The following is a 23368-nucleotide window of genomic DNA, read 5'->3' on the forward strand; positions in this document are numbered from 1 at the left end:
GAAAACATATCAACATGAGATAGATACCTATATGCTTCGTGTTCTAGTCATTCTCCCAAATTTGTTAACCTTGGTAATGAAGTAGGTAGAACGTTGGAATTGTAGAGCACAAGTGTAGCATTTCATGTGTATTGTTGATCATTACTTACATAGATTTCGGTTTATACGATAGTGCATCTCAGTGCCTAATAGGTTACCACTCGAACAAGGGCGAAATTATCTAGACTACAAAAGGCCGAATATCCGGAAGGATCATTGGCGCTTACTTTACAAAAGTGACCGAATACTTTTAAAGACCGCTTCTCCCAGTCCATCTAACTGAAGATATCTAGATTGTTCCAAATTGTCAATCAATCACAATGAGCAACTTCGAAACTCCATCATCAGCCCTTCAAGCAAGCGCAGAAAAGTACCCCAATCGCGTTGTACTGAAGATCCCAAACCAATCACCTGAGGGATTAGTGTTCAAGGATGTCACTCTAGTTCAATTTCGAAAGGACGTTGAGTTGTCTGCAAGATATTGGAAGAATCAGATTTCTCAAGTCGGAGCCAAGGACAGGGCAGTTGTTGGTGTCTGGTAAGTCTGTCACATTAATGACTTCTTCCTTCGACTAATAATCTCTAGGCTTAGAGGCTACTCTTACTCGGATGCAGTCCATATCTGGGGCCTCAGCTGGGCAGGCTACATCCCTCAGCTGATTTCCCTTCGGATGACTGACCCAACTGTTGTCTATGAGCTTCTCGAAAATGGCCAGGCTGTGGCTTTGGTGTATGAACCTCAGTTCGAATCGATGCTCCAGAATGCACCCTTGCCAATCTTCCGGGGTGGCGATGATTGTTTCAAAGCGAGTCTGGAAGAATTGCCCCCTGGAGCTCCTTGGTTACCTACCAAGCCTGACGAAGTAGTGTTCATCTATCATACTTCTGGATCGACCTCGGGTATTCCAAAACTTGTCCCTGACACTGCAAAATGGGTAGACCACATCATTCGAAAGTCTGGAACTTGGGAAGCCGGGTGCAACATGTCCAGAGAACGTATGACCAGCTCGCACATGTAAGTTTCGGCACTAGATACCTGTATATATGATCACGGCTAATATTTCGCTAGTGGGAGCTTCTGCCATATGGCTGCATCCTTCATCTTATGGTTCGCTGTAAGAGAAGGGTCTTGTGTCATCTTGCCAAGTGTAATGCCCCAGCCTATATCTGAGATCAAGTATCTCCTCGATGAACATGGCTTATCCAACCTTTGTCTTTTTCCACCCTTTATGTCCGCCATCATCCGGCAAGCTCGTAACGACCCATCCCTTCTTGCATCACTCAAGAAGGCAGATTGCGTGGGGTCTGGAGGGTTGGATCCAGATCCTGCAGATGTAGCTTGGGGACGAAGCCAGGGCCTTCACATGCTTAACGTCCTTGGATCTACGGAGCTTGGTATGCCTATGCAATCCGATGCTCGAGAGAATACCGACTACCTGCTGCCATTATCTGGTAGTAAGTATGAGTTTGTTCCCATAGGGGATAGCCTGGAGTCGGGTGAGCCACTACTGGAGCTAGTATGTCTCCCAGAGTCACCAGATTGTCCCGTCCCTAGTCTGTGCGCCGCCAATGGAAAATTTTACTCGGGAGACCTGTTTATCGAGCCTTCGCCTGGTAAGTACTTATGTAAGGGCCGGAATGACAACTGGATCAAAATGCAGTCGGCCCTCCGATGTGACACCGCCTCCATCGAGTTCAATGTTATGGAAACTTGTGGCGACGATTTGGTCAATGCTGTTATCGTGGTAGGAATGGGACGACCCTGCCCGACAATCATGGTTGAGCCGAAGGGCAATTCAATCATGAGCTCTGAGGCAGTTGATGACTCGGAATCAGCGGAGAAGCTGAAGGGGGAAATATTGAAGAGGATCGAGCCATTTCACAAGAGGCGATATGAGCATGAAAGGGTTAGTCACACGAGGTACATCGTCGTTGTTCCCCAAGGATCTATGCCTCGAACTATCACCAAGGGAAACGTACGTCGAAAGGAAGTTGAGAAAATGTATGAGGCAATGTTGGATACCTTGTACGCGATATAAGCCGTGTAAGATGAATATATATATAGCATCAATTTTACTTGGCTCAAAAGAGTTGTCAAATAGATGCGTATGACTGAGGTCTTGTATCCGAAATAGTAACAATGGCCACGGCCAAGTGAAAGGTAACGGTAAATACGGGAGATGAGCAAGGGTAGTGCTTATTTCCCCCGCAAAGCTTATGTTCTTCAGAAAGAAACACGTTCGAAAATGCCCTATATATGGTAGCGGCTGAGTCTGTCTGATATTAAGGCTGAGCAGTGAGGAATCGACAGCCGCCGGACCGAGTAGTAAATCCGTGCATCCGTTCTACGTTCTAGACGCGGCACGCGGTAAGCAAGCGATGGCATGCCAAGCCAAGCATGCATGGGAAACAGGATTGGAGGTTCGGGAGTGAGTGCCGTGCGGATGTGATGGTACTGTACCCTGCTCATGTATTGGGTTCGACGAACGTCGGATGTTACGATGAGTGACACACTTTACAATGGAAAATGTCGTAGTAGATTATCCATGCCTGCACCAAAATATCGCAGTTCCAAGCCTGACGATAAATATAGAGAGATATCCATTGACACCGTGGCTAAAAGATAATAGTTGGAGGTCAAATACACACCAAGACACAAATGAGATTATTGATATCAAGGTTCTGACTCTAGAATAACTGAATTTTCGCATGTCTCGCGATTCGTGCCTCGCCTTTCGCCTACCGCGGCTGACTCGTCCACCTGGGTTTAGTCAGGGTACCTCAATACAAAGTAAGCAGCCTTGACAAAAATTGCACTCATAAATCCTTGGCAAATTCCAATTTCTCCCGAATGAGTAACAGCCGAGGTCTTAGGCAGATCGTGGGGCTTTTCGATCATGACATACTCGTTTGGGTTACAAACGCCGACAGCAAGTTTACTCGCGGAATAATTGTAGTTTGTCAGTTAATGTTTTGAAAGGATTCGATTTATTGCATAACTTGCAACTAGTTTGGGAGCGCTGAACACAAGATTGTGATTTGCGCTAGGTGTCAGCCAAACAAACGCTGTTGTCTCTGCTGATGCGTCCGTTTGTCAGACCAAGTGTATTCTCCTAAACTAACAGGGGTCTCATTTTGATGATGAGGGCTGATCCAGTGTGTGTGCTTACTCCGCCACCCAGTATCGGATTTCTTCTCCGCTGTTTTGCTCCGTGGAAACATTCTTATGGCGCGGGATAGACCCATATTCAGTCAAATCCTGGCCCTCATTCAAATGTTTTAATCAAACTCTCGGAGACGTTCACTAATCTTTGATTCAACTACTCTTTTTTTACGTAAACAAGTCCCCTCAACAGTACGATAGCTTCCACTATGCCTCAGGGTAAGAGCCCAAACTTCCTTGGAGTAATGAGCTCCGAAGCCAGCAAAGTGAGTGTGATCGGGCATCTTACGTCAAAGGAAAAGCCACTTGAACTAATGAGTGACACAGAGTCGGCGCGAGCGAAACAGAGAAGCGCAACAGCAGTTCCGAAAGCGAAGACAAGCTGCCGAAGCAGCTCGCATGCAGCGGCTGAAGCACCTAGAAGGTATTATAGAGAGAATGAGCACTGTGATAGTATCATTCACCGACAAGATGTTGCGCGAGGATGTCTTGAACCAGTACCCGTTGCTGGCAGCCAATGCTCAAGAGGTCATCACTCATGTACTTGCACTAGCTCAAGAAGCTGGAGATCCTGAAGAGTGTAACATGGCTGAAGCAGCTTCACCCAATAGCAGAGATGGTGTCTCTGCAACACAAGACACGGGGTTGTCAGAACTTTCCTTCCATTCGAGTCCTCTGCAGACCGACATGATGAACATTGATCAACAGAACACCATGTTGATAACACATCCTTCGTCACAATATCAACATGCCATGGGCGATTCAACAATAGCATACACGAATTTGCAAGATCCTACACTCTCGGAACTTCCTTATCTACCACCCTCAACGCTCCTACCATCACTCGGTCCAGTCCCATGGAACACTTCTAAACCTCTTTCGCCAACGTCTTTTACATATAGACTTACTCACTCGTGTTTTAACGTGGGTCTCCTCCTCCTTAAAAAGTCACAAGACTCACCGTTTCCTCTCTCAGATGAGACCCGAGTTTTCGGCGCAACATTACGACAGGACGAGCGAGAAGCGATGACGAGAAAATTGAGGTGGATCACTGGTATTGGATCGCAAGATATCAAGCTCGCTGCACTCTTGCCGTGGGGAGGACGATACCGCGGGCAAGACTTTGCAGGCGATGACCTCACGAGCACTTGTAAAACGACAGATAGAACGGCACTGCGGTTTCTTAGTGCTGCTGGTATCCAACAACAGTTGGGGAGATTGGATGCTCGAGTTGTAGCTCAAGATACCCTCGAGTTGGATCTTGGTGAAGCAATGGGTAACGACGAGCCGAGGCCCTTACAACCAGACAGCTGGAGCTTTGTCAACTTCTTCCCACCGGATATCCTTGCACAGAAGGGAAAGTGTACCAAGATACGGGTAAGCCTGAATACTCTGCTAGAGAACCTATGCAACATTAGTGTGTGTTTAGCGATGGGGCCTGGATTTCCACGAAGAGAGTTTAAAAGGGCTATCATGGACTCAAGGGTTAAGGAATTTGGTGCTCTCCCGGGTATAATTTGTGTTTGACGTAGTAGGAATCTACAATCTTTGTTTACTTGTGCGATTGCTTGGTCACAGCCATGCCCTATTGAACATTGTTCCGTTGCTGAGATGCGTATTTAGGTTCAGCTACGTCGCAGGAACAGAATTCCCCTTGATACCTAGCGATATCTAACGCCTGGCTCAACGCGAGTGTACCCAGTGCTGCCGCCCTCTTCTTTATATCCTTCCCCCTGTATTAGCCCGTTATCATTCCTTGTATTGTTGAGCACCATCTCCAATCTTCCACCGACTCCGAATACCCTTACTACCGCTGAAGTGCTCCATGTCTGTGAGCTATCCACTCCACCACCAACATTTCCCAAATCTTGCTTCTCAGAGCGTAGTGCCAGCACAAGAACCTGTCCAAAACTCGCCCAGCAAGAACTCAGCCACCGATGTCGGAAGAAGATGATAATGAAAGCATGAATGAAAACAATGGCCACATGTAAGAGTAGAATTCCAAGTGCTAGAGGGATAGTGTTACTACTTTCAATACTGTAGCCATAACCACCGAGGAAGAGGTTTTGTTCGAGGATATAATCGCTCGGTCCAGGGGGCTTGCCGTCATCAACATCCGAAGGGCGGATTCCCTTGCGATCAAGAAAGTCCGAGCCCATCCGGGAGAGTATATCAGTTAGATGCACTCCTAGTGCTAATTGAAGAAACACATTGCCATCTTCGTTGCTTGCGTAGGGGATGCGGGCCCGAATATCGTTGGCAATATCAATAGTATTATCCCAAATTGAATCCTGTTCGGCAACGACCTGACCAGTCTCGTTTCTTCGATGACCAACTGCCTCCAACCACTCCTTATGCATCTTGATGGGCTCGTATTTGGCTGCAGAGTCCCCGAGTAGGCTGTAAATGTCGAACAGGGAGTGGTCGAACTGACTCTGTACAAGATTAGATTTCCCGCGTTCAACCCAGAGATCAACTTCTGCCCAACGAGCATAAATACGACACAAATGAAGTCCCACGCTAGTCTCAGTACGTGGTGAATACTCATAGGTTTTGAGAGTGCCGTTATCGAAATATTCTGGTACTTCTGCCAAGAGTAGGAAATTGGCGCTAACCAACGCATCGGCTTTGTCCGATGGCGCCCACGCTCGATATCTGACATCAGGTAATTTATTCTTGGGCGTTTTCCGGGCCTTGGTGACGAAATCCTTGAATTCAGGATCGTCATCAAAAGTCATGGTCACCTCGTCGGTGGACATGGCCGACGGAAAGCTGAAATATGACTCGGAGCCACTTGTCCGGTTCCATGCGCATTCCACAGCCACGAGAGGTTGCTTCCACTTTCTAAGAGAAGGCGTTTCGAGAGTCCTCCAGTAAGACTTGACGAGAAGATCCTTTGGCTCCTCATCACGAGTGTTCCAGACGCTTAGAGCGTTTACAGCCAGAGTGTCCATTGGCGTTGTGGCAACGGCAAGGTCGAGCACGACATCAGGAATGGCTTGAGTTAATGAAATAACTCTATTCGAGGCAAACGACTTTTCATAGTTTGTATATGTGATGTTGGATAGTCGCTGAAAATTAATCTCCATGCTGGCTGCAGGTATGTCTGAGAGTATGGGTGTAAGAGCTGATTCAGGGTGGTAAAGAATGGAGTTAGGTTCCGGTTGTATGACATACAAATCGGTTTGTTTCTTGCCTAGATCAGTCGGGTAGATGCTGGATTTAAAATAGGTATTGTGCCTAAGGTCATCGTCAGGCGTATAAAAGACTTGCCACCACCCTTCGCGAGGAATCATGACAATGGCTGATAGTGGAGCAGCCGCAACGGAAAGCAAAACTGTAACGATTATCACGATGCCAGTGATCCAAGATCGCGCCTTCTTAGGCTTGACGCCTGGTTGTACAAGGCCAGCCCATAATTCCCAGCTGAAGAAATACTGAAGCGGTGATCCGAGTTGAAACGGCGACGATAGAAGGCCCAGTGGAACCCCTTCATCTTCGCAAAGGAGACTGTAGCATATTCGTTGCAACAAGATATCTGTCAACGACACCAAGATTAATATCTCATGAGCCTTAGCTGCAAATTGCAAGAAGTTCAATTGCTCTTCGGTCAAATCACCCCACCGTATTTTGTGGATGTATAGTCCCAGAAGAGCCAAGGTGATGCCGATGGGTGGAATATGGAATAAGGCTAGGTGGCGCACGACGGCCCAAATGCCATTTTCGCAAACCTTTTTGGGGGCCTCGGGGCCCTTGAAGCTTTCCCAGTAAGATTGCTTATTAGTACTTGATGAATCCTTTATAAGAGATTCTGTGCTTTGGTTCAGGCGTTTAGTCGGGTGATCTCGTATTGAGGGCGAGACAATACTGTTGTCATCATCGCCAATCGGAGAATATTTTCCGTCGTTCTTTGAGCTGTGCCAAGATTTCTGGCGCACCTAAGAAATGAATATTAGATACAAAAAAGATATCAGAATTGAGACGACTTACATTCTGCTTCAAATCGTCAAGTTCTACCTCAGACAAGTCCAGCCCAAAGTCGCGTGGCATTTTGCGACAAAAGAATGTATAGTAAGCAGGAATAAGGCACGCGGCACGGAGCAGGCCGTCTTCGTTAAATACGTAGATAGGGTTTCATGGCAAAATTGCATGGATCGACGAATCCTGCAGGGGTATATCAGGTTCAATTGGTTAGGCACTTTTGCTGTAGTTACATTCACTATCAATAATAGGCAAGTCAAAAGGCAAATGATGTGGGTTTCTAGATCCTGCTGTTACAGACCTACAGTTCTACCGGCCCATGGAAAATAGCTGACAATTGAATTATGGGGGATAGCAAGTTTAGGATTCTTATACCGTCACCTTCTATAATATTCGAACTATCGATCAACCTTACATAGTACCCTGGCCAAGCTTACCCTCGGTCTTCCAATAGACGTTGTAGTTAAAACCTTGAGCATCGTAAAATGGCCCCAGCTTGACTTGCCCACTGCCAGCCTTTGCTTCAAACATCAGACCATCTTTGCCCTGTCTCTTAATACTCGCAAGGTCGATAGTTGGCATAGCGTTGACAGAAGAGTCGCCATAGTTGGCAGCGAGAATAACAGGACCAAATACAACAGCCGCCACGTTGGGATTGTCGTTCGCAGCAATTGTACGTAGACTCATGGGCAGCTTCACAGTCACCTTGTCACCGGACTTCCAACTTCGCTTCACAAGGGCGTACTTTCCAGGCTTGACATCTACATCGACAGTTTGCCCGTTGACTTGAATAGAGGCTTTAGAAGTCCAAGATGGGATCCTCACTGCCAAAGTCCATGTGCCAGTTTTGCCACCAATCTGTAGAGTGGAAGAGTCTTTTTGAGGATACTCGGTCGTTTGAGTAATAGACACTTGACGTTGCAACCAATTCAGCTTTGAAGGCGTGAACAAGTTGACGTAGAGAGTATCCTTCGTGTGAAAGTAGATAGAGTCCATGAGCTTAGTGTTCGTCTCAATACCGGAGCCCTGACAGCACCAGAAAGAATCGTAGTCAGTGCTCCATGTACCTCCTCCCCAAGCGGGCCCGATTCCGCGACGACCACCAGGGTTCAGTGGTGTAAAGTAGGTAACGTGGCCATGGTTGTCCTTGGGGTTCTGCTGACCAAGAAGATGGTTCATCAAGGCATTCTCGTAAAAGTCAAAGTACGATGCGTCGCTTGGATCCAAAGACCATAGTTCACGGGTCAGTTTGAGCATGTTGTACGTGTTACATGCCTCGCAGGTATCATTGGTCAAGTGCTTAGCGATAGCATCTGGCTCGCGGAAGTGTTCAGCTTGACTATTTCCGCCAATAGCGTAGGTATGCTTGTGAACGGTCAAGTCCCAGGCGTTGCGACCAATGTCGAGGTACTTCTTGTCTCCAGAGACCTTGTACTCGCGAAGAGCTCCGATCCACTTCGGTACCTGGGTGTTGGCATGAAGACCGGATAGTTTGTCGACGTTGTTCTGAAGAGGGTCAAAGATGGTGGCGTGGTCGAAGCGCTGAGCGACCTTCAACCATTTGTTGTCTTGAGTGTAGTATGCAATGTCAGCAAGAACTTCGTTCATGCCACCAAACTCGGTCCGCATCATCTCCTGCATCTGGGCATAGCTCAGCTTTCCTGTGCGCGTATCGACCCAGCTTGCAAGCGAGAGCATAACATCCTTGGCCTCATTGACGCCGACACGGCGATAGACATCGAGAAGACCAGCAAGCGTCTTATGGATGGCATAGTACGGAACGTTGCCATTGTTCAAAGTCCTGTTCTCAACCTTCTCGATCTCTGACTCGGGGAAGCCAGAGAGATAGCCTTTGGTGAAGCCAGCCTTTGCGTTATTAGCCTGGCATTTTGCGAGCTCTTTGGCAAAATAGCTAGCTCGCGAGCCACACTCTTTGTTTCCCAGTGTCGCATAGCAATGTGACCAAGCTGTGAGGAAATGACCCTGGATGTGGCTTCGGAAAGGGAAGTCTGGTGAATCCCAACCGCCATTCTTTGTGGCGCCTTTGGTGTCGAGGCCATGGTTCTTTCGGAACACATAGAGTAGTCTGTCCGGCTCGATGGAGAGGAGATAGTTGACCGTTCGGTCTTGGTTGTCCATCCATCGACTGTCAGTCAGAGACACGTCGGACAGTTCAAATGCATTAGCCAAATCATCGATCTTGGGTGCCTGGCCATATACTGGAAGGGCTAACGAGATAATGCCCGTGGCAAGGGTAGTAGTTTTGAACAGAATCATGATGAAGTGCTTATTTACCCGATCGTGTCTAGGACACCGAATGGGACTCAAAGGGAACAGTTGGAGGTCAGCCTTTAAGTAGTACTTTCATGTATCACGTATTCGCGACGCACTAGCAACTCAAATTTGTATAAATTAACGATTATCAACCATTGCATCACAATCCCACCGGGGATTCTATCCACCGGACTCCCAGCCCACCGGAGTCATGGTCAATTATTAAAAGTTATTGGGGCGGTAACGATGATGTTGCATTTTGCAGATCCGGGGAATCCCAATCGAGTATCTTTTAGCCGGAGCTTTGACTGCCGATCAACCATATTCGAACAGTTCCACAAATCACAAGATGTCATTCTTTATTCACGAGTATGCGCTCCAATGAAACTTGGTTTAGTGGATGAGTTTTGGTCCGCAAGATATACGATATTGGGAAATCAGTCTATATACAAGGTTACAGTGCATCTTCATCACAATGAGGGGCTTCGGCTGTTATATCATGGCAGACAAGGATAAAATCAAGAGACTTAACTGTCAAAGGTCATAGATCTCCATTGTTCTAGAAGTTATTGCTTCAAAGCCAAGGCTCATCGGCCGGAGAGTTGAGCTAGGATAGTTCATCCCGACTGCCTGCTACTCGGCGACCTCTCACAAAAACATGGGCGACATTTCTGTCATCTCCAGTCATGACATACTTCTCAAACAAGTGTCTCAGCGAATCTCCAGGTTCCTTTGGCGTCATGGCTGACTGTAGACCCTTGGTAGTAGTTACCCATGTCGCATCAAATTCTTTACCAACCTCGAAATTCCCAATTTGGTTCTCCAGGCATAAAACCTTTGCACCACCAAGAGTTGAAAGATAAAAGACCTCTTCGAGCAAAAGAGCCTTGTCTTTGCCCTCCGAAAATACCTCTCTTGCATTCGATGCTATCATGGCTTGTCGAATGACTGCTAACATCGAGGATGCCCAGCCCCCACCACTATCTGTACCTAAGCCTACCTTGATGCCACGACGTAGAAAGTCTCGGATTGGAGCAACCATGAAGCCTCCACCAACAGTCATGTTGGCTATCGGACAATGTGCAATGCCACATTTGAGTGCCTCCAGTCGCTCTTTTTCGTAGTCGCTCATAATAGTGCAGTGGGCTAGAATGCTCCGCTTGTTAAGAAGGCCGTAGCTCTGGTAGAGATCCGCTTCGCTGCCTTTGAATTGAGGAAACAGTTCGGTAGTAGCATCAATCTCTTGTTGAGCTTCATTGAAGTGCGTTTGCATAGTCAAAGTATCGTCAGCTTGAACCATATCCCCGAGCCCGCGGAGGAGTTCATCTGTGCAACATATGGCGAATCTTGGTGTAACAACAGGCTTCACCAACCCCGATTGGGTACCGTGATCAGGCTTCAAGCTTCGGATATGGGCAATGCACTCCTTCGTCTCCTGGAGAGAAACAGCCGCACTTTCCTCACAAATGTAGTCTGGTGCGTTTCTATCCATATTGCATTTTCCAACGAAAGCTCGCTGACCTTTGGCATGGCATATATCGGCCAGAATATGTGTCGCCTCAGCATGTCGTGAACCATAGTATGAAGCAGTCGTGATTCCCTGACGTAAAAAGTCCTGAACAGTGTCCTCGTACATTCTTTTCGCATATTTGGGATCAGAGAAACGCGCTTCGACAGGGAACGTGACTTCGTTGAGCCAGTCTAGAATGTGAAGGCCTTGGCCAAGACCCCGCATCGGCCATTGGGGGGCATGATTGTGGGTGTCGACAAAGCCAGGGATAAGAAACTCCCCGTAGCTGAGATCGTAGATTTCTGAATTGGGTGGGAAGGCATCCTCGGGGACATCCTCCGCTGTTTTCCAGAAGCCTGTGATACGGCCGTTGGTGATGACGAGTGTTGCGTTGTCGATGAACTCTAGAGTTTCGAGATTGAGAGAATGGATGGCGGCGCCACGGAGAACCGAGACCGACGCCATGACGATGAGATGTCAGAAGAGAGGGAAGCTATTAAGAAGGATAAAGAAGGTATAAGGCACTTCTTCTCGGACGACAATGTCTACCTTAGCATCATAGTAGGAGCTTGCCTTGAGATGTGCGGGGCAGAGTCTGACAAGCTTCACCTCCACATCTGCATCATCCAATCACATCCTCAGTCATTATCGGCAGTGAATACAGACCTTCCCTCTCATTCTGTCTTGTGTCATTGCCTTTATAAGCACCTTCAACAATACTGTTAGCCAAGACAACTTAAACATGCAATAGTCAACTCAAAGAGATATGTTGTTCAAATCGTGGTATTAATTCTATGGGTATCGTTAAATTATCTGTATCTATCCAAACTTCTCTCAGCCACTTTTGTAAAGTCCTTCTCCGAGCTTACGAGCGACGGATTGGAGCTCGTGGTTGTGTCGGGGTATCTAGGGTCTCGTTCCGTAGTATGATCAACCTCAACTACCACCGATGTCACGGTATCCATCTGGATAGCCGGTCCCCTCAAGGATTCTTGACTTGTAGTTCGGGTCATACCTCTGTGACTTCTGTTGGCGGAACTAGATCCCCTTGCAGCCCACGTCCACCATCCCCCTGAATGAACATCTTCATCCTTCTGCCTTCCGCCTTGGATAGATATTGTGTTTCCGAATCTTCGGTTTGTAGGTGTCTTGAGGAAGGTGAAGGTACTTAGACCAACATTATTTGAGGAAATGTCATACTTTGATGCAAAGATAATAGTGTTTCTAGTAGTGCCGAACAGCAAGCAATCGAAAGAGCCGTTGGAGGCAATCATTGCGCCGGCAAAACAAAAGTATCCGTTCGGTACGTTGGCACCAGCCATCGTTGCTATACGACCGGCTGCCAAAGGGAGGGTGCACAAGACGTAGATGACGGGGTAGATCAGGAAGGCTGGGTTGCGATTGAGTTCAAGGTGTACGGAGTCCGTGTCATTGTGTTCATCCGATGATCGTAAGCGAGCTTGACGGCGAATGTGAAGGAAGATAATGGTGTACAGGACTGAGGTGGTGGCTAGACCAATGAAGATGTAGAGGTAATGTGTGAAGAGTCGTAAGCTCTCGTACTTCCTATTCATCCAACACTGTAAATGTTAGAAACAGTCAACGAACTGATGTGGTAATAGGAACTTACCCAACTGCCAGCACGGACAAAGAAGCCTCCATACTCTGCACCATTGCTAGTGATTGCAATAGGTATAAGCGAAATTGCGTAGACGAATATCCAAATCGCTATGATAACGCCATACAGCACCCTCTGTGGTGTCTGCCGTCCCTTCACAACAGCCATGTATGTGTGCACAGCAATGGCAGTGATGAACATGCTAGAGGCTAAATCTCCGAGCGACACGAAGAGTCCTTGTGTGTAACATGTTGCTGTCCCTACGAGGATTGCATCGTTTTGGAGCCATGCGGCATTGAGGAGGAAAGCTACACCTTGATGCATATCGGCGAGGAGCAGGTTAATGATAAGAACAAGAAACTGGTTAGGCTTTCGAGGTTCGGGTCTGCCATCCGGCTTTTTGCCTGTTTCTTCATTGTTGTCGGAGAATATGCCGTCAATGCCTAGTGAAAAGTCGATCGCTCTCTGAATTGGCCCCGTTTGTTGCTGCAAGTGTCCATCGGACTGTGATTTGATGAAAAGGCTCCATGTTGTGAGTTTGTAGACGAGGTAGAAGAAGAGAATACTGGCAGAAAAGAATGAGATAAACGCCAGGGTAGCGACAGCAGTCAGTCCATGTCGCAAGTTGTCACCTAGAGGGTCCAATGTGCGACCCTCTTTAGGAAGATCACCCCAAGCCATTTTTAAAAAGTTATTAAATGGGGATGAGCTGCATGGCTTCAAGCAAGGCAGAGAAGAAAAGAAAGTGACCTGTCGTGGTATTAAAATCTCCAATTCTGGGGGTTTTCAGGGACAGGAAAAAGAGGGACGATGAAGGATCTAAAACCTGACGAGGCACGGAAAGGAAACGATGTTACCTCACTTCTTAGCTGAGCGACCATATTGGTTTTGGGAGGTATTTTTGACCAACAGCAGTTGCAAGGGTCACTAAAGATCCATCCTCATCCTGGCAGTTCTCTCCGGCGCTGACTGAAGGGAAGGGCTTTTGAGGCGAGCTAGCGTCCCGGACGTGGCGTTTTGGTCCCGCTCTGACCGAGATTTCAACGTGAGAGATATGAGAAAAGAATTGTTTTGGCACTTGATTTGGCAGTTGATACGTAATTCAGATCCATTTTTGACAGGTGGACTTTTGGGGTCAAACAATCTTTTCTTCCAGGACGCTGGCTGTCATCCGATGACCTGGTAGCTTGGAAAGCCAACATTGCTGAGTGGAGATTCATCTTCAGCTCTGATCATGCTTGTAAACTGGACCCCTTTGGTGATCCTACCCATCACTCAGTCTCTTCGCTTGTAGCATCAATTGTGGACGATTAATCTTCAAACTCCAACTCGAGTGCAACACTCTGACTTTTAGCCGAGGCTCATACTTATTTAGCTTCGTCCGTTCCTGTTCCTGACCTGTCATGAGCGAATTACGATCGTCGACGAGATGTGGCGTTGCCGAAGATTGAGTCAGTCGTTTCGCGTTCAAACGATCCTTTTAAACTCTAATAGGCATAGGGCCAGCACACCTTTAACTCTATTAGTGATAGCTTTATCCACTAGAGAAATCCCATGTCCTTTCACTTCCAAAAAGACGTTGGCTAGATTCATTTTGACTTTTCGGCAGTTTCATCCAAGTGAACTTGCATGGTTCTTTGTCATTTGATGCTCGTGCATATTTTATGCGATAAGTCTAGAACAAGACTGAACTTTTCTTCCTAGTAAGAATGAGGCTTTAATGCCACATGCGCAAATGACACCATTTTCTCAGTCGTTGGTAGTGCCTTGCAGTAAGACCTGAAACATGGTCAATATTACAGCACATCGTCGCATGACACTCAATGCATACATATGTATATCACGGCACATATAATAAAAAGAATCAATATTTAGATATGCCGCTCGCTGAAGACACACCAACGCAACGAGTGCCAAGTTATCTGAATAGTATTATCTGGTTCAGTTGGTCACAGCGACTCAGTGCATACTGCTTTGACTCAGCCCTGGTCCATGAGGAATGCATTGATACGACGCTCACAGCCAAACGCCACATTTCAAGCACTCTTCTCCCTGAATTGCCTTTCTACTTCCTCGGCAAAGTCCGCGATTGAGTCAAACTTCCACTCATACGCGACATTCTCTTTCAATCTCTCATAATCACCGCCTGTTCCGTACGATTCCTTCTTATCGCCGCCTCGGCAGATCCAAACGCTCCTGAGCCCCAGTTGCTTCGCGGGGACATGATCGGCGATCAAGCTTCGAGCTACGTGAAGTAACTCTCCCTGGTCTCTGTTGATTTGCAGATCGCTCTTGACGTGACTGAACAAGTAGTCAAAATTGGCTTTAGCAGGTTTGTAACTGCCGATGTCTTCGGCAGTATAGACTTTGTCAAACTCTGCGGGCTGAAGACGTTTCATCGTCGCCGCAGCGTTGGCGTTATCCATGTTGGTCACGGCAATGAGTTTGTAGTACTTCTTGAGAGTTTGCATTCCGGCGACCGTGTCGGGGAATGGCTCCCAAAAGCCGGGTGTGCTGCCGATTTCTTCAATCTCTGTTTTAGATACACTGACTCCCAATTCGTCCGCCAGGTTCTTGAACGAGCGTTGAAGGATGATGTTAAAACGTAGTGTCGGCTCATCAACCGCAAGACGCCTGTAAAACATACTAAGTCGTTGCATAAGTGATAGGGGGTTCGTCTTGTAGGGGCTATCATCTGGCAGACGAGATAGAATGGGCTGTAAGCCACGGATCATACCAGGCTCTTGATTGATAAGTGTGCCATAGACGTCAAACGACAGCGCTTTAAAGGAAGTGAGATCTGGATGAGACATGATGAAAGATATGCTACTGAAAATAAATTCCAAGTGGGGTAGACGCTATTGAAAGTATATATGTGGTTGAGTGATAGTTTGAGGGGGAAACATCTATCAAATCTCTGCGGATTGTGCTGCAGTTTATACTTGTTGGTTAAGGGCGTGTTTGACATGGAAGGATGCCAAGGTCGACAACCCTTCTCTGACGTCAGCTAACTCACTGTTAAGATATTGATCATTCTTTTGGTCATTCATATTAAAATCGCATCTATGGCTATCAATGTTACTATCCAGAAGATGTCTACATGGCATATTCCTTGGCATTGAAGAAGCCGACTCGCTTGTAGCTTTTTGTTTGTCACAGACATGGCATGTAAAGCAATAATAAGAGCCTGAGACATTCGAAAGTGTTACAGTAATATTAAATTTGTCTGAACAAATTTTTTCAGGATAGATAAGTGCTGTTGAATAAAGAGCTACGTGTTCATCTACCCTATCGGTTGGTGTACAACTGTCCAATCAGACAACCCCTGTGCGGATGAGATCCCTATTGACTTCATTCTGGTACAGGAGGAATAGAGACATAGTTCAGGATGTATTTAAGTTGTTGTATTGATAGGGAAATGCAGGTGAAGGTCTTACGTGGGAGCCATGCTCAAATCATTATGACGAGCCTCTGTAGTATGGTCTTTTCGGTTATTCAGCGGGCATAGAGCAACGCAAATCTATAAACTGCAGAGCAGTATCCATTTAATTCTTTACAATTTCATGTTTGTTGTACTCTACTAGTAAATGCAAGTCCAAGCTTCTTAATAACTTCAATTTCCGATAAGATATCCGTATGGACATTTTGATTCTTTATAAATTAATATTCTTTCTACTGTTGTGAGATATCAACCTTGCTCCACCAAAACTTGGACTGCTTTCGCCCCCAGTCATCACTATCAAATACAGCCGTCTTCCCAACATCGCCTCCAATCAGCTCTTCATTCCCGTCACCGAATCTCAATACCTTGGGATTCTTCGCATCATAAGACTCCCATTTGGGTCTCGCCAGGTATTCGCCTGCAACCGCGTTCGGGTCACCCTTTGTGATGAAGCTAGTAACGTAGTGGTTCAGTGTCTTGGCCAGATCGTTTTGAGTAGGCGACACTGCAACGACCCTGGGGTCGCACACTTCGTAGCGCATATTGTCGGCATGTTGTGCTCCGTTGTTTACAGTGCTCACGGCAGCCCAATGATAGAGATACACGGGGACGGATGGAGAGGCTAGTTCGGCTGTTTGACGCGCAGGAGCAACGTAGGCGTAGTGCGCGTATGCAGCTTCGATACGCTTGTACTGAGAACCCATGTCTTTCCTTGTCTCCTTGTACTCTGAGTCTTCGAACTTGGCTGGATCTCTGTACAGTTCCTCAATGGTGTCAAGGTCTTCAGAGGAGAGTAGAGGTAGTAGCTCCGCCCAGAAGTGTCTAAATTGAGATGATTCGGACGTGGTCTTGTCAACGTAGAGTGATCCTTCGTTAGTTGTGAACCCTGTCATGATGGGCACCTTGTGCCATTTTCCTTGTTTCCATGTTTCCAGAGGTGGACGGGCAATGATTTCGCCGTCGATAACGGGCTGGAACGCCCAACGGAGTGAAGGATTGTACTTGTCAAAGGTGGCAGTTTGAGCATCAGTAATGACCTTTTCGGGTTGCTTTCGGAGGTAAGGGAAGATCTCGTTCTCTGGAAGGTCTTCGGGTACGCCAACCTCACGAAGAAAGTCCTTGAACTGGGCTTCGTGAATGGGTGCATCGTATGGTCTCACAGCTCGTGATGTGGGAGCTCCAGACTCGATAATGGCTTTGTGGAAGAGGGGTGCAACACCTTCTTTATAATGCATAATGTGATGTCCGATCTGTTTAAATATTAGTAAGTGGATTTGTTCAGGCGACGGTAGCACTTACAGAATGGGCTCCAGCTGAAAGACCAAACAATGTGACGTTGCTGGGATCACCACCAAAGGCCTCGATGTTATCCTGCACCCACTCCATCATGAGAATCTGATCTTTCAATCCGAGATTTAAAGCACCCTCTTTGGCGCTCAAACTCGAGGGCAAGAATCCCAAAGCTCCAATGCGGTAGTTGAAGCTTATGGCGATGAACGAATCAGGCGCATTGGCCACCATCGACGCGGTCTTGTGCATCATGGCCGAACCTCTATTGAACGCGCCACCATGGATATACAGAGCAACAGGCAATTTCTCATGCTTATCAGACGTCTTGCGAAAGATATTTGCCGTCAAACAATCTTCACTTTGGTCCAGCTTAGGGCCTGGGAGGAGCGCCTTGCCAGGCCCTGCAGGGCCATACTTGGAGGCGTCAATTACAGTGTCTGGCGATGATGCAACTTTGACAGGGAGGCGGAAGCGACGATCGCCTGTTGGCGGAAGAGCATAGGGCACACCAAGCCAAGCATCTACTGGTTGGGGTAATGAGTCGTCCAGCTTGACGCCGACAAGCTTGCCCTGGGGCAGAGAAATGGTGGGAGATTCTGAGTTGATTTGGCTACCCATTGTGATAAAGTATAGTTACGCGATAATGAATGATAAGAAAAGTGAGGCTGAGGTGATGGGTAGCAGTCAACTTTGAAGGCTGATGCAGGCCAGTGTTAAAAGAAGCGTATGCGAGGTTTAGCAATGTCTCCTCTCACATCGGCTCCAAAAACGTCTCCGCATACAAACGGGTCCAGGTCCGAGAAACGGAACTCAACAACGAGACGATAACTGTCAGTTACGCCCTATCTTATCCCATACAGGCAATAAGAGTCGCATATCAGCGATAGCTAGATCGGCCAACTCGCTATTACCCCGCGTACCGATCTTTAGAAATGGGTCCGGGTATTAGATTTGAGAGCCGAGTATCGGATGCTGATAATAGACTCCGCAAGTCTGGCAATTAAGAAGTTCCCATTGGTTCATGACTCGTAAGTGTGCAGCTTCGTTTGGATTTGGATCGGAGATAGACTGATAGTTATACTGATATGAACTGAACCCTTACTCATTAGGGTAACTGATCAAACGATTTACCCCGGACCGTTCTCTATCATGGATCCGGTTGAATGTTCACGGGTTATCGGCTGTTAGCTCAGCTATGGAAAGCCTGGATACGATAACTATCCTTGGGCATGATCTTCGTATAACTTTCATCACCTGGAAGTTTAATATCTAGCCTAGCTTCGTCCCAAATTTCGTTTTTCTTCGAATTCTTGCGAGTCTTTAGTCTCAGATACTCACAAAGGTCGAACGACTTGACACGTCAACAATGACACAACTAACATCAGGGCAATCGCCTGATACCAAACGCCCCTTCGAGTTAAAGGAAACAGAAGAGAGCATAGCCATGCAGAAGCTCAACTCTTTGACGCAAGGCGACATTGTCGAACTTGACGCCACAGAATCCTTCCTCCGCGAGCATAACTTCTCAAACGAGTATATTGCAGAGCTACTCAACGACAAAGCTCTCAACAAGAGAGTTATACGCAAAGTCGACATGATCCTACTACCCCTGCTAATGGGAACCTACATGCTGCAGTACATCGACAAGAACGCGCTCTCCTACGCAGCTGTGTTCGATCTGTTCACAGATACGGGCATCTCGTCAGATCAGTACAGCTGGTTCGCTAGTATTTTTTACTTTGCGTACATGGCCGCTGAATACCCCTGGTTATTCCTTGCGCAGAAGACATTAATGGCAAAGGTTGTTTCGGGATGTGTTATTGCCTGGGGAAGTGTGCTGATGTTGACTGCTGCGGGAAACAATTTCGGTTCCTTGGCGACATGCCGGTTCTTTTTGGGTGTGTTCGAGGCGCCGATTACAACATGTTTCATGATGATTGTTTCCATGTGGTATACGCGAGATCAACAACCTTTCAGAGCCGGTATCTTCTATTGCTGCAACGGTGTCGGAGCTATGGTAAGTGTTTTGCTTTCATGCTGCTAACATAGCTAACTCAAGACAGTTGGGTGGTCTCCTCACATACGGTATTGGCCAGATTAAGAACTTTCCTGTCTGGAAGGCTGTCTTCATGACCTGTGGTGGTATGACCATTGTCTGGGGCTTTGTTCTTCTTGTCTTCCTCCCCGATAGTATCATGACAGCCCGTCACTTCTCGCTTGAAGAACGCGCCCTCCTCATCGGCCGAGGTCGTCTTGCTCAAACCGGTGTCTTAAACAAGACCATCAAATGGAACCAGATCCGCGAAGCCTTTATTGATCCTCAAGTATGGCTTCTCGTACTTTTCATGCTTCTAAACGAAACCATCAACGGAGGCGTAGCCAACTTTGGCAAGTTGATCATCAAAGGCGTTGTGAAGGATCCTCTTGAGACTGTTGCCCTTGGTATCCCTATGGGTGGATTCCAAGTGTTTTGGATTCTTTCCGGAACGTTTATTGCGTCTCGTGTCAAGAATTGCCGAACTATTATTATGGCTGTCTACCTCATTCCAACTATTGTTGGCGTTTGTCTTCTTTGGAAGATGGACCGCGAGGATCACAAGATTGGTGTTCTATTTGGTTACTACATCGTTGGTGGCTTCGTTTGCTCTTTGGTTCTTGCGATGCAGATGCCTGCTAGCAACCTCGGTGGCTACACCAAGCGCATGGCCGCTTCTGCCATGGTGTTTATTGCCTACTGTGTTGGTAATGTTATTGGTCCTCATACGTTCCTTGGCGAGGAAGCTCCTCTTTACCAGACTGGATGTATTACTATCTTGGGATGCTCTGTTGCCCAGATGACGGTAGCGATCCTGCTCCGAATCCTGTTGATTCGGAGAAATGCACGACGAGATGCCGCTGCGGCAGCTGTGGGAACCAATAATGAGGATGTATCAGCCACAGAAGGAAGCGATTTGACTGATTTTGAGGTAAGATCCAGCAACTAATCAACATCAAGAGGGACAAGCTAACTCCATCTTACAGAACCCCCATTTCCGTTATGTCTTGTAGACTCGGGATACTTTATTAGCTTCAAATATGCTAGCTATGTCTGAAGATGAAATAATGGACAAGAAATAGTTCGTCTTATTAGTCAAATCCACATCCCGGACCTGCGATAATACAAAACAAATACACTTTTCGTTTCAACTCCAAAGACTCTTACACATCCTTTCAAGAACCTGTTTTTACCAACACCTGTGGCCAAGGAAACACCACATCATAAGTAGGAACACCTGTAAAGAAGCATAGTCCCAGAACCCATTCTTGCGTGTATAACTGTAGAGGGTCCCGACTACTGTCGTCAGAAAGCCGAACTCCAAGGGACACGTGATGATCCAATTCGTTTGCGAGGTACTCTTCGTCAACTTGGCTGTCGGACCACAGTGATGTGAAAACATACGCCAGCTCCTGATCTGCCTGACTCAAAATTCCACTTGAATCAACAGCACCTCGGCCAGGAATGAATATCCCTTGAGCCATCGTGGGTTCACCTGCTGGATCGCAGAGATACCCAAGTGACAAGTTCTGATCCGCATCCATAGCCCTCACTACTTCTTTCGCCATTAACCGACGATACCACAAACTAAAGGATTCTTCATCATCCACAACAAAAGCATCTTCTGTGAGAAACTCGTTCATGTCCTCCACTATACTCGCGTCTTTGCCGCCATGTTTTGCCTTGATAAGCTCACCAAGCTGTCGTAGTCGTGTTCGCTGATATTCTGAAAGCTGCTGCTCGCCCTGTTGGGTTGGTTGCGATAACCGTGGCGATGATCTAGGTGCTCGAAGGGTTTCTCCAAGTTTCCATAGATGGCCTTTTGTCTTGATGCCTTTTTTTGTGAAGTCTACATTGGCAAAGCGGCAGCCCTTATTATATGTTAATCTCTTTTCGCCATCGGGTGCTTTAAAGTCATCAAAGAAGAGATCGTTCACCTGCTCAAGAACAGTCCCACCAGGTACGTAAACTTCTTCATTGTTGAGTATCTCGCCATTTAGTAGGCGCAGTGCCAATACCGATATGTCAAGACTCAACTCGGTTTCTCCCTTCAGTTGAAGCCTTCCGGCATCCAGCCGAGTAGCATACTGACAACAATTGGCGATGATAGACAGGCGGTCCCAAGGCTCAGTGACACCTCTCCACTGCACGTCGGAAATTATTGTCCCTGACATGGAAGTGGATGGCAATAGCAGAATCCTGTATCTTCCAGCAGTTTTCAGGATATGAGTTATCTTCTCTTCATCCTCGCTTGTCGTAAAGTGGTGCCGACGGAATGCCAAACAAAATTTAGTGGCGCTCTCGGAGAATTTGACAGACTGAATACTTAGTTCGCCGGGGACTACACCAAACATTGCCTTCTTTCCACTGAGCATAGATCTCTTTGCACTTTCGAGGTCTGGATTATGGTGAATTAGAAGCGTCATCTTTAGACCTGCTTTGTAATTCTCTTGGAAGGTCCACGCTCTTGTCCACCATTTATCCCTAGTAATCTCGTATAGTAGGTTGAGCATTTTCAGTGCTTGACTATACTCTGCGTTCTTGGCTAGAGCAAATCCTCCGTCGTGGTACTTGACAAGTACACCCCTCAAAATAGCAGATAGAGTCGCCATCTCGTCCTCACTTTGGATTGGCCGTCCAAGCAAAGCGACAGGGTGATCACTGAGCGAATACACCCAGTCCATCGCATCTAAGGCGTGTCTTTTCTGTTTGCATTCTCCATGGGTGCATGTAGGTTGTTTGCACTTCTTCTGGGGTATGCTGTGACGATCAATCCATAGGAGTGGCACGTTATGACATTGCATGTATTTTGTGATTCTCTCGAGGACTGAGTTGCGGACAGATGAGCGCCAAGCATCTTCTCCGTCCCTTGTCTCGATCAGATGACCTTCGGCTTTGGGATTTTGTGTCTCGTGCTCAGAAGCATCCCAAGTGTATGACAAGGCCACAAAGTTACTGTTAATAAAGCCATTAACATCTTCTCGAAACCAATATGGTCTTTCAGATTTGTGGCTTTCGTTCAAGTCTAGCTTTCTCTTCCTAGACTGTCGTCTACCAAGACATTCAAGGCTCTCTACAATCCATTTCATCTTTTGCTGCGGAATTCTGCATTTTTGAATCTCGATAAGTGATGAGATGATGTCATTTTCGTTTTTTGATGTGTTGCCACGAAGATCATGTTCAGTTGCCATGTCCTTAGACGCGTGCTGGACATTTCGGATCCTAGAGTCGTTGGATGATTGGATGTGAAATGAGAAAAAGAAGAGATTCATGTAAGGAATGCTGACGTGAGAGGCTTAGCGTGAAAGACGCGTCGTCAAGAACCAATTATATCATGTAAACATGTCACTGCTGGAGAATCTTTCCAGGGTAGCTTGGACATCAGCACACGGCATGAAATGTCTACCTATGCAAAATATTAATTAATGGATAAGATTGTAATTTAATTTATTCATATAAATAAAAGACTATGTTCCTAGGGTAATCGCTGCGGTTTGTGGTTTTGTTCCTCCCTCCTACTTCCTTTCTACTCAGTTCTGATCCATAACTTTCACAGAATGTCATGGTCTTTTCCGAACCGACAAGCTCCAGATCCTGCCCAGTTTTCCAGACTCGATGATACCGCATCGTCTCTTCTGCATTTGTCCAGATTTCAATGGTCTCGCAATGTAGAAAATGTGGAAACTCCATCAAGAGTTTATGCACAAGGCATGATTTGTCGATGTTTTCTCTCCAATATGGGATCAACCTGCCCCTGGAGTAACCTACTTGTAGAGGCCTCTTGATATATGAATCCTGGCCACGCAGCGGCATGTGCCAGTTGGCTGATGATTAATTACATGAAGCAAGACACCGTTGCCGTTCAACCCGGAGATACGTTTCTACACCAACGCCGGCGAGCTCTAGCAAATCGAGCCAGCGATGTACAGCCTCCACAGCTTCATCTGAAGTGCGCCTACGACGTAGAATTCGTGTTAGAGTACTCGTCTCATAGTCATAGCTCTTAAATATGTCTA

At 46.9% G+C, this 23368-nt stretch overlaps 9 protein-coding genes across 9 annotated transcripts; 3 read left to right on the top strand and 6 right to left on the bottom strand.

Annotated features, from left to right (window-relative positions):
- Positions 1-359: 359 nt before the first annotated feature.
- EDB82DRAFT_460436 (uncharacterized protein) lies at positions 360-2338 on the top strand (the record flags this gene model as incomplete). Its single annotated transcript, XM_025734292.2, has 3 exons — positions 360-577; positions 626-1054; positions 1109-2338. The coding sequence occupies 3 exons, from the start codon at positions 360-362 to the stop codon at positions 2076-2078; spliced, it is 1617 nt and encodes a 538-aa protein (XP_025585113.1). The 3' UTR covers positions 2079-2338.
- Positions 2339-2922: 584 nt separating this feature from the next.
- Positions 2923-4665, top strand: EDB82DRAFT_460437 (uncharacterized protein; the record flags this gene model as incomplete). The annotated part of the gene is made up of 5 exons (XM_065607868.1): positions 2923-3468; positions 3530-4126; positions 4214-4397; positions 4440-4579; positions 4621-4665. Exons 1-5 carry the CDS (start codon positions 3412-3414, stop codon positions 4663-4665), a joined length of 1023 nt encoding a protein of 340 aa, XP_065464710.1. The 5' UTR covers positions 2923-3411.
- Positions 4666-4863: 198 nt separating this feature from the next.
- On the bottom strand, positions 4864-9479 carry EDB82DRAFT_554949 (uncharacterized protein; the record flags this gene model as incomplete). Its single annotated transcript, XM_025734294.2, has 3 exons — positions 7621-9479; positions 7193-7311; positions 4864-7140 (listed from the first exon to the last, which is right to left on the bottom strand). Exons 1-3 carry the CDS (start codon positions 9458-9460, stop codon positions 4864-4866), a joined length of 4236 nt encoding a protein of 1411 aa, XP_025585115.2. The 5' UTR covers positions 9461-9479.
- Positions 9480-9922: 443 nt separating this feature from the next.
- Positions 9923-11547, bottom strand: EDB82DRAFT_498025 (uncharacterized protein). The gene has a single exon (XM_025734296.2). The coding sequence runs from the start codon at positions 11430-11432 to the stop codon at positions 10065-10067; it is 1368 nt and encodes a 455-aa protein (XP_025585117.1). The 5' UTR covers positions 11433-11547; the 3' UTR covers positions 9923-10064.
- A 187-nt stretch (positions 11548-11734) lies between these two features.
- On the bottom strand, positions 11735-13437 carry EDB82DRAFT_498026 (uncharacterized protein). Its single transcript, XM_025734297.2, has 2 exons — positions 12598-13437; positions 11735-12547 (listed from the first exon to the last, which is right to left on the bottom strand). Exons 1-2 carry the CDS (start codon positions 13264-13266, stop codon positions 11777-11779), a joined length of 1440 nt encoding a protein of 479 aa, XP_025585118.1. The 5' UTR covers positions 13267-13437; the 3' UTR covers positions 11735-11776.
- Positions 13438-14450: 1013 nt separating this feature from the next.
- Positions 14451-15469, bottom strand: EDB82DRAFT_498030 (HAD-like domain-containing protein). The gene has a single exon (XM_025734299.2). It carries the CDS (start codon positions 15396-15398, stop codon positions 14622-14624), a length of 777 nt encoding a protein of 258 aa, XP_025585119.1. The 5' UTR covers positions 15399-15469; the 3' UTR covers positions 14451-14621.
- A 696-nt stretch (positions 15470-16165) lies between these two features.
- EDB82DRAFT_444608 (Alpha/Beta hydrolase protein) lies at positions 16166-18168 on the bottom strand. The gene is made up of 2 exons (XM_025734300.2): positions 17327-18168; positions 16166-17277 (listed from the first exon to the last, which is right to left on the bottom strand). The coding sequence occupies exons 1-2, from the start codon at positions 17933-17935 to the stop codon at positions 16258-16260; spliced, it is 1629 nt and encodes a 542-aa protein (XP_025585120.2). The 5' UTR covers positions 17936-18168; the 3' UTR covers positions 16166-16257.
- Positions 18169-18375: 207 nt separating this feature from the next.
- Positions 18376-20446, top strand: EDB82DRAFT_163476 (major facilitator superfamily domain-containing protein). Its single transcript, XM_025734301.2, has 3 exons — positions 18376-19334; positions 19381-20283; positions 20339-20446. Exons 1-3 carry the CDS (start codon positions 18684-18686, stop codon positions 20363-20365), a joined length of 1581 nt encoding a protein of 526 aa, XP_025585121.2. The 5' UTR covers positions 18376-18683; the 3' UTR covers positions 20366-20446.
- On the bottom strand, positions 20447-22593 carry EDB82DRAFT_163477 (uncharacterized protein). Its single transcript, XM_025734302.2, has one exon. It carries the CDS (start codon positions 22541-22543, stop codon positions 20528-20530), a length of 2016 nt encoding a protein of 671 aa, XP_025585122.2. The 5' UTR covers positions 22544-22593; the 3' UTR covers positions 20447-20527.
- Positions 22594-23368: the final 775 nt, after the last annotated feature.

The sequence above is a fragment of the Fusarium venenatum genome, assembly GCF_020744135.1.
Source record: "Fusarium venenatum strain MPI-CAGE-CH-0201 chromosome Unknown EDB82scaffold_2, whole genome shotgun sequence".
Classification (NCBI taxonomy): domain Eukaryota; kingdom Fungi; phylum Ascomycota; class Sordariomycetes; order Hypocreales; family Nectriaceae; genus Fusarium; species Fusarium venenatum.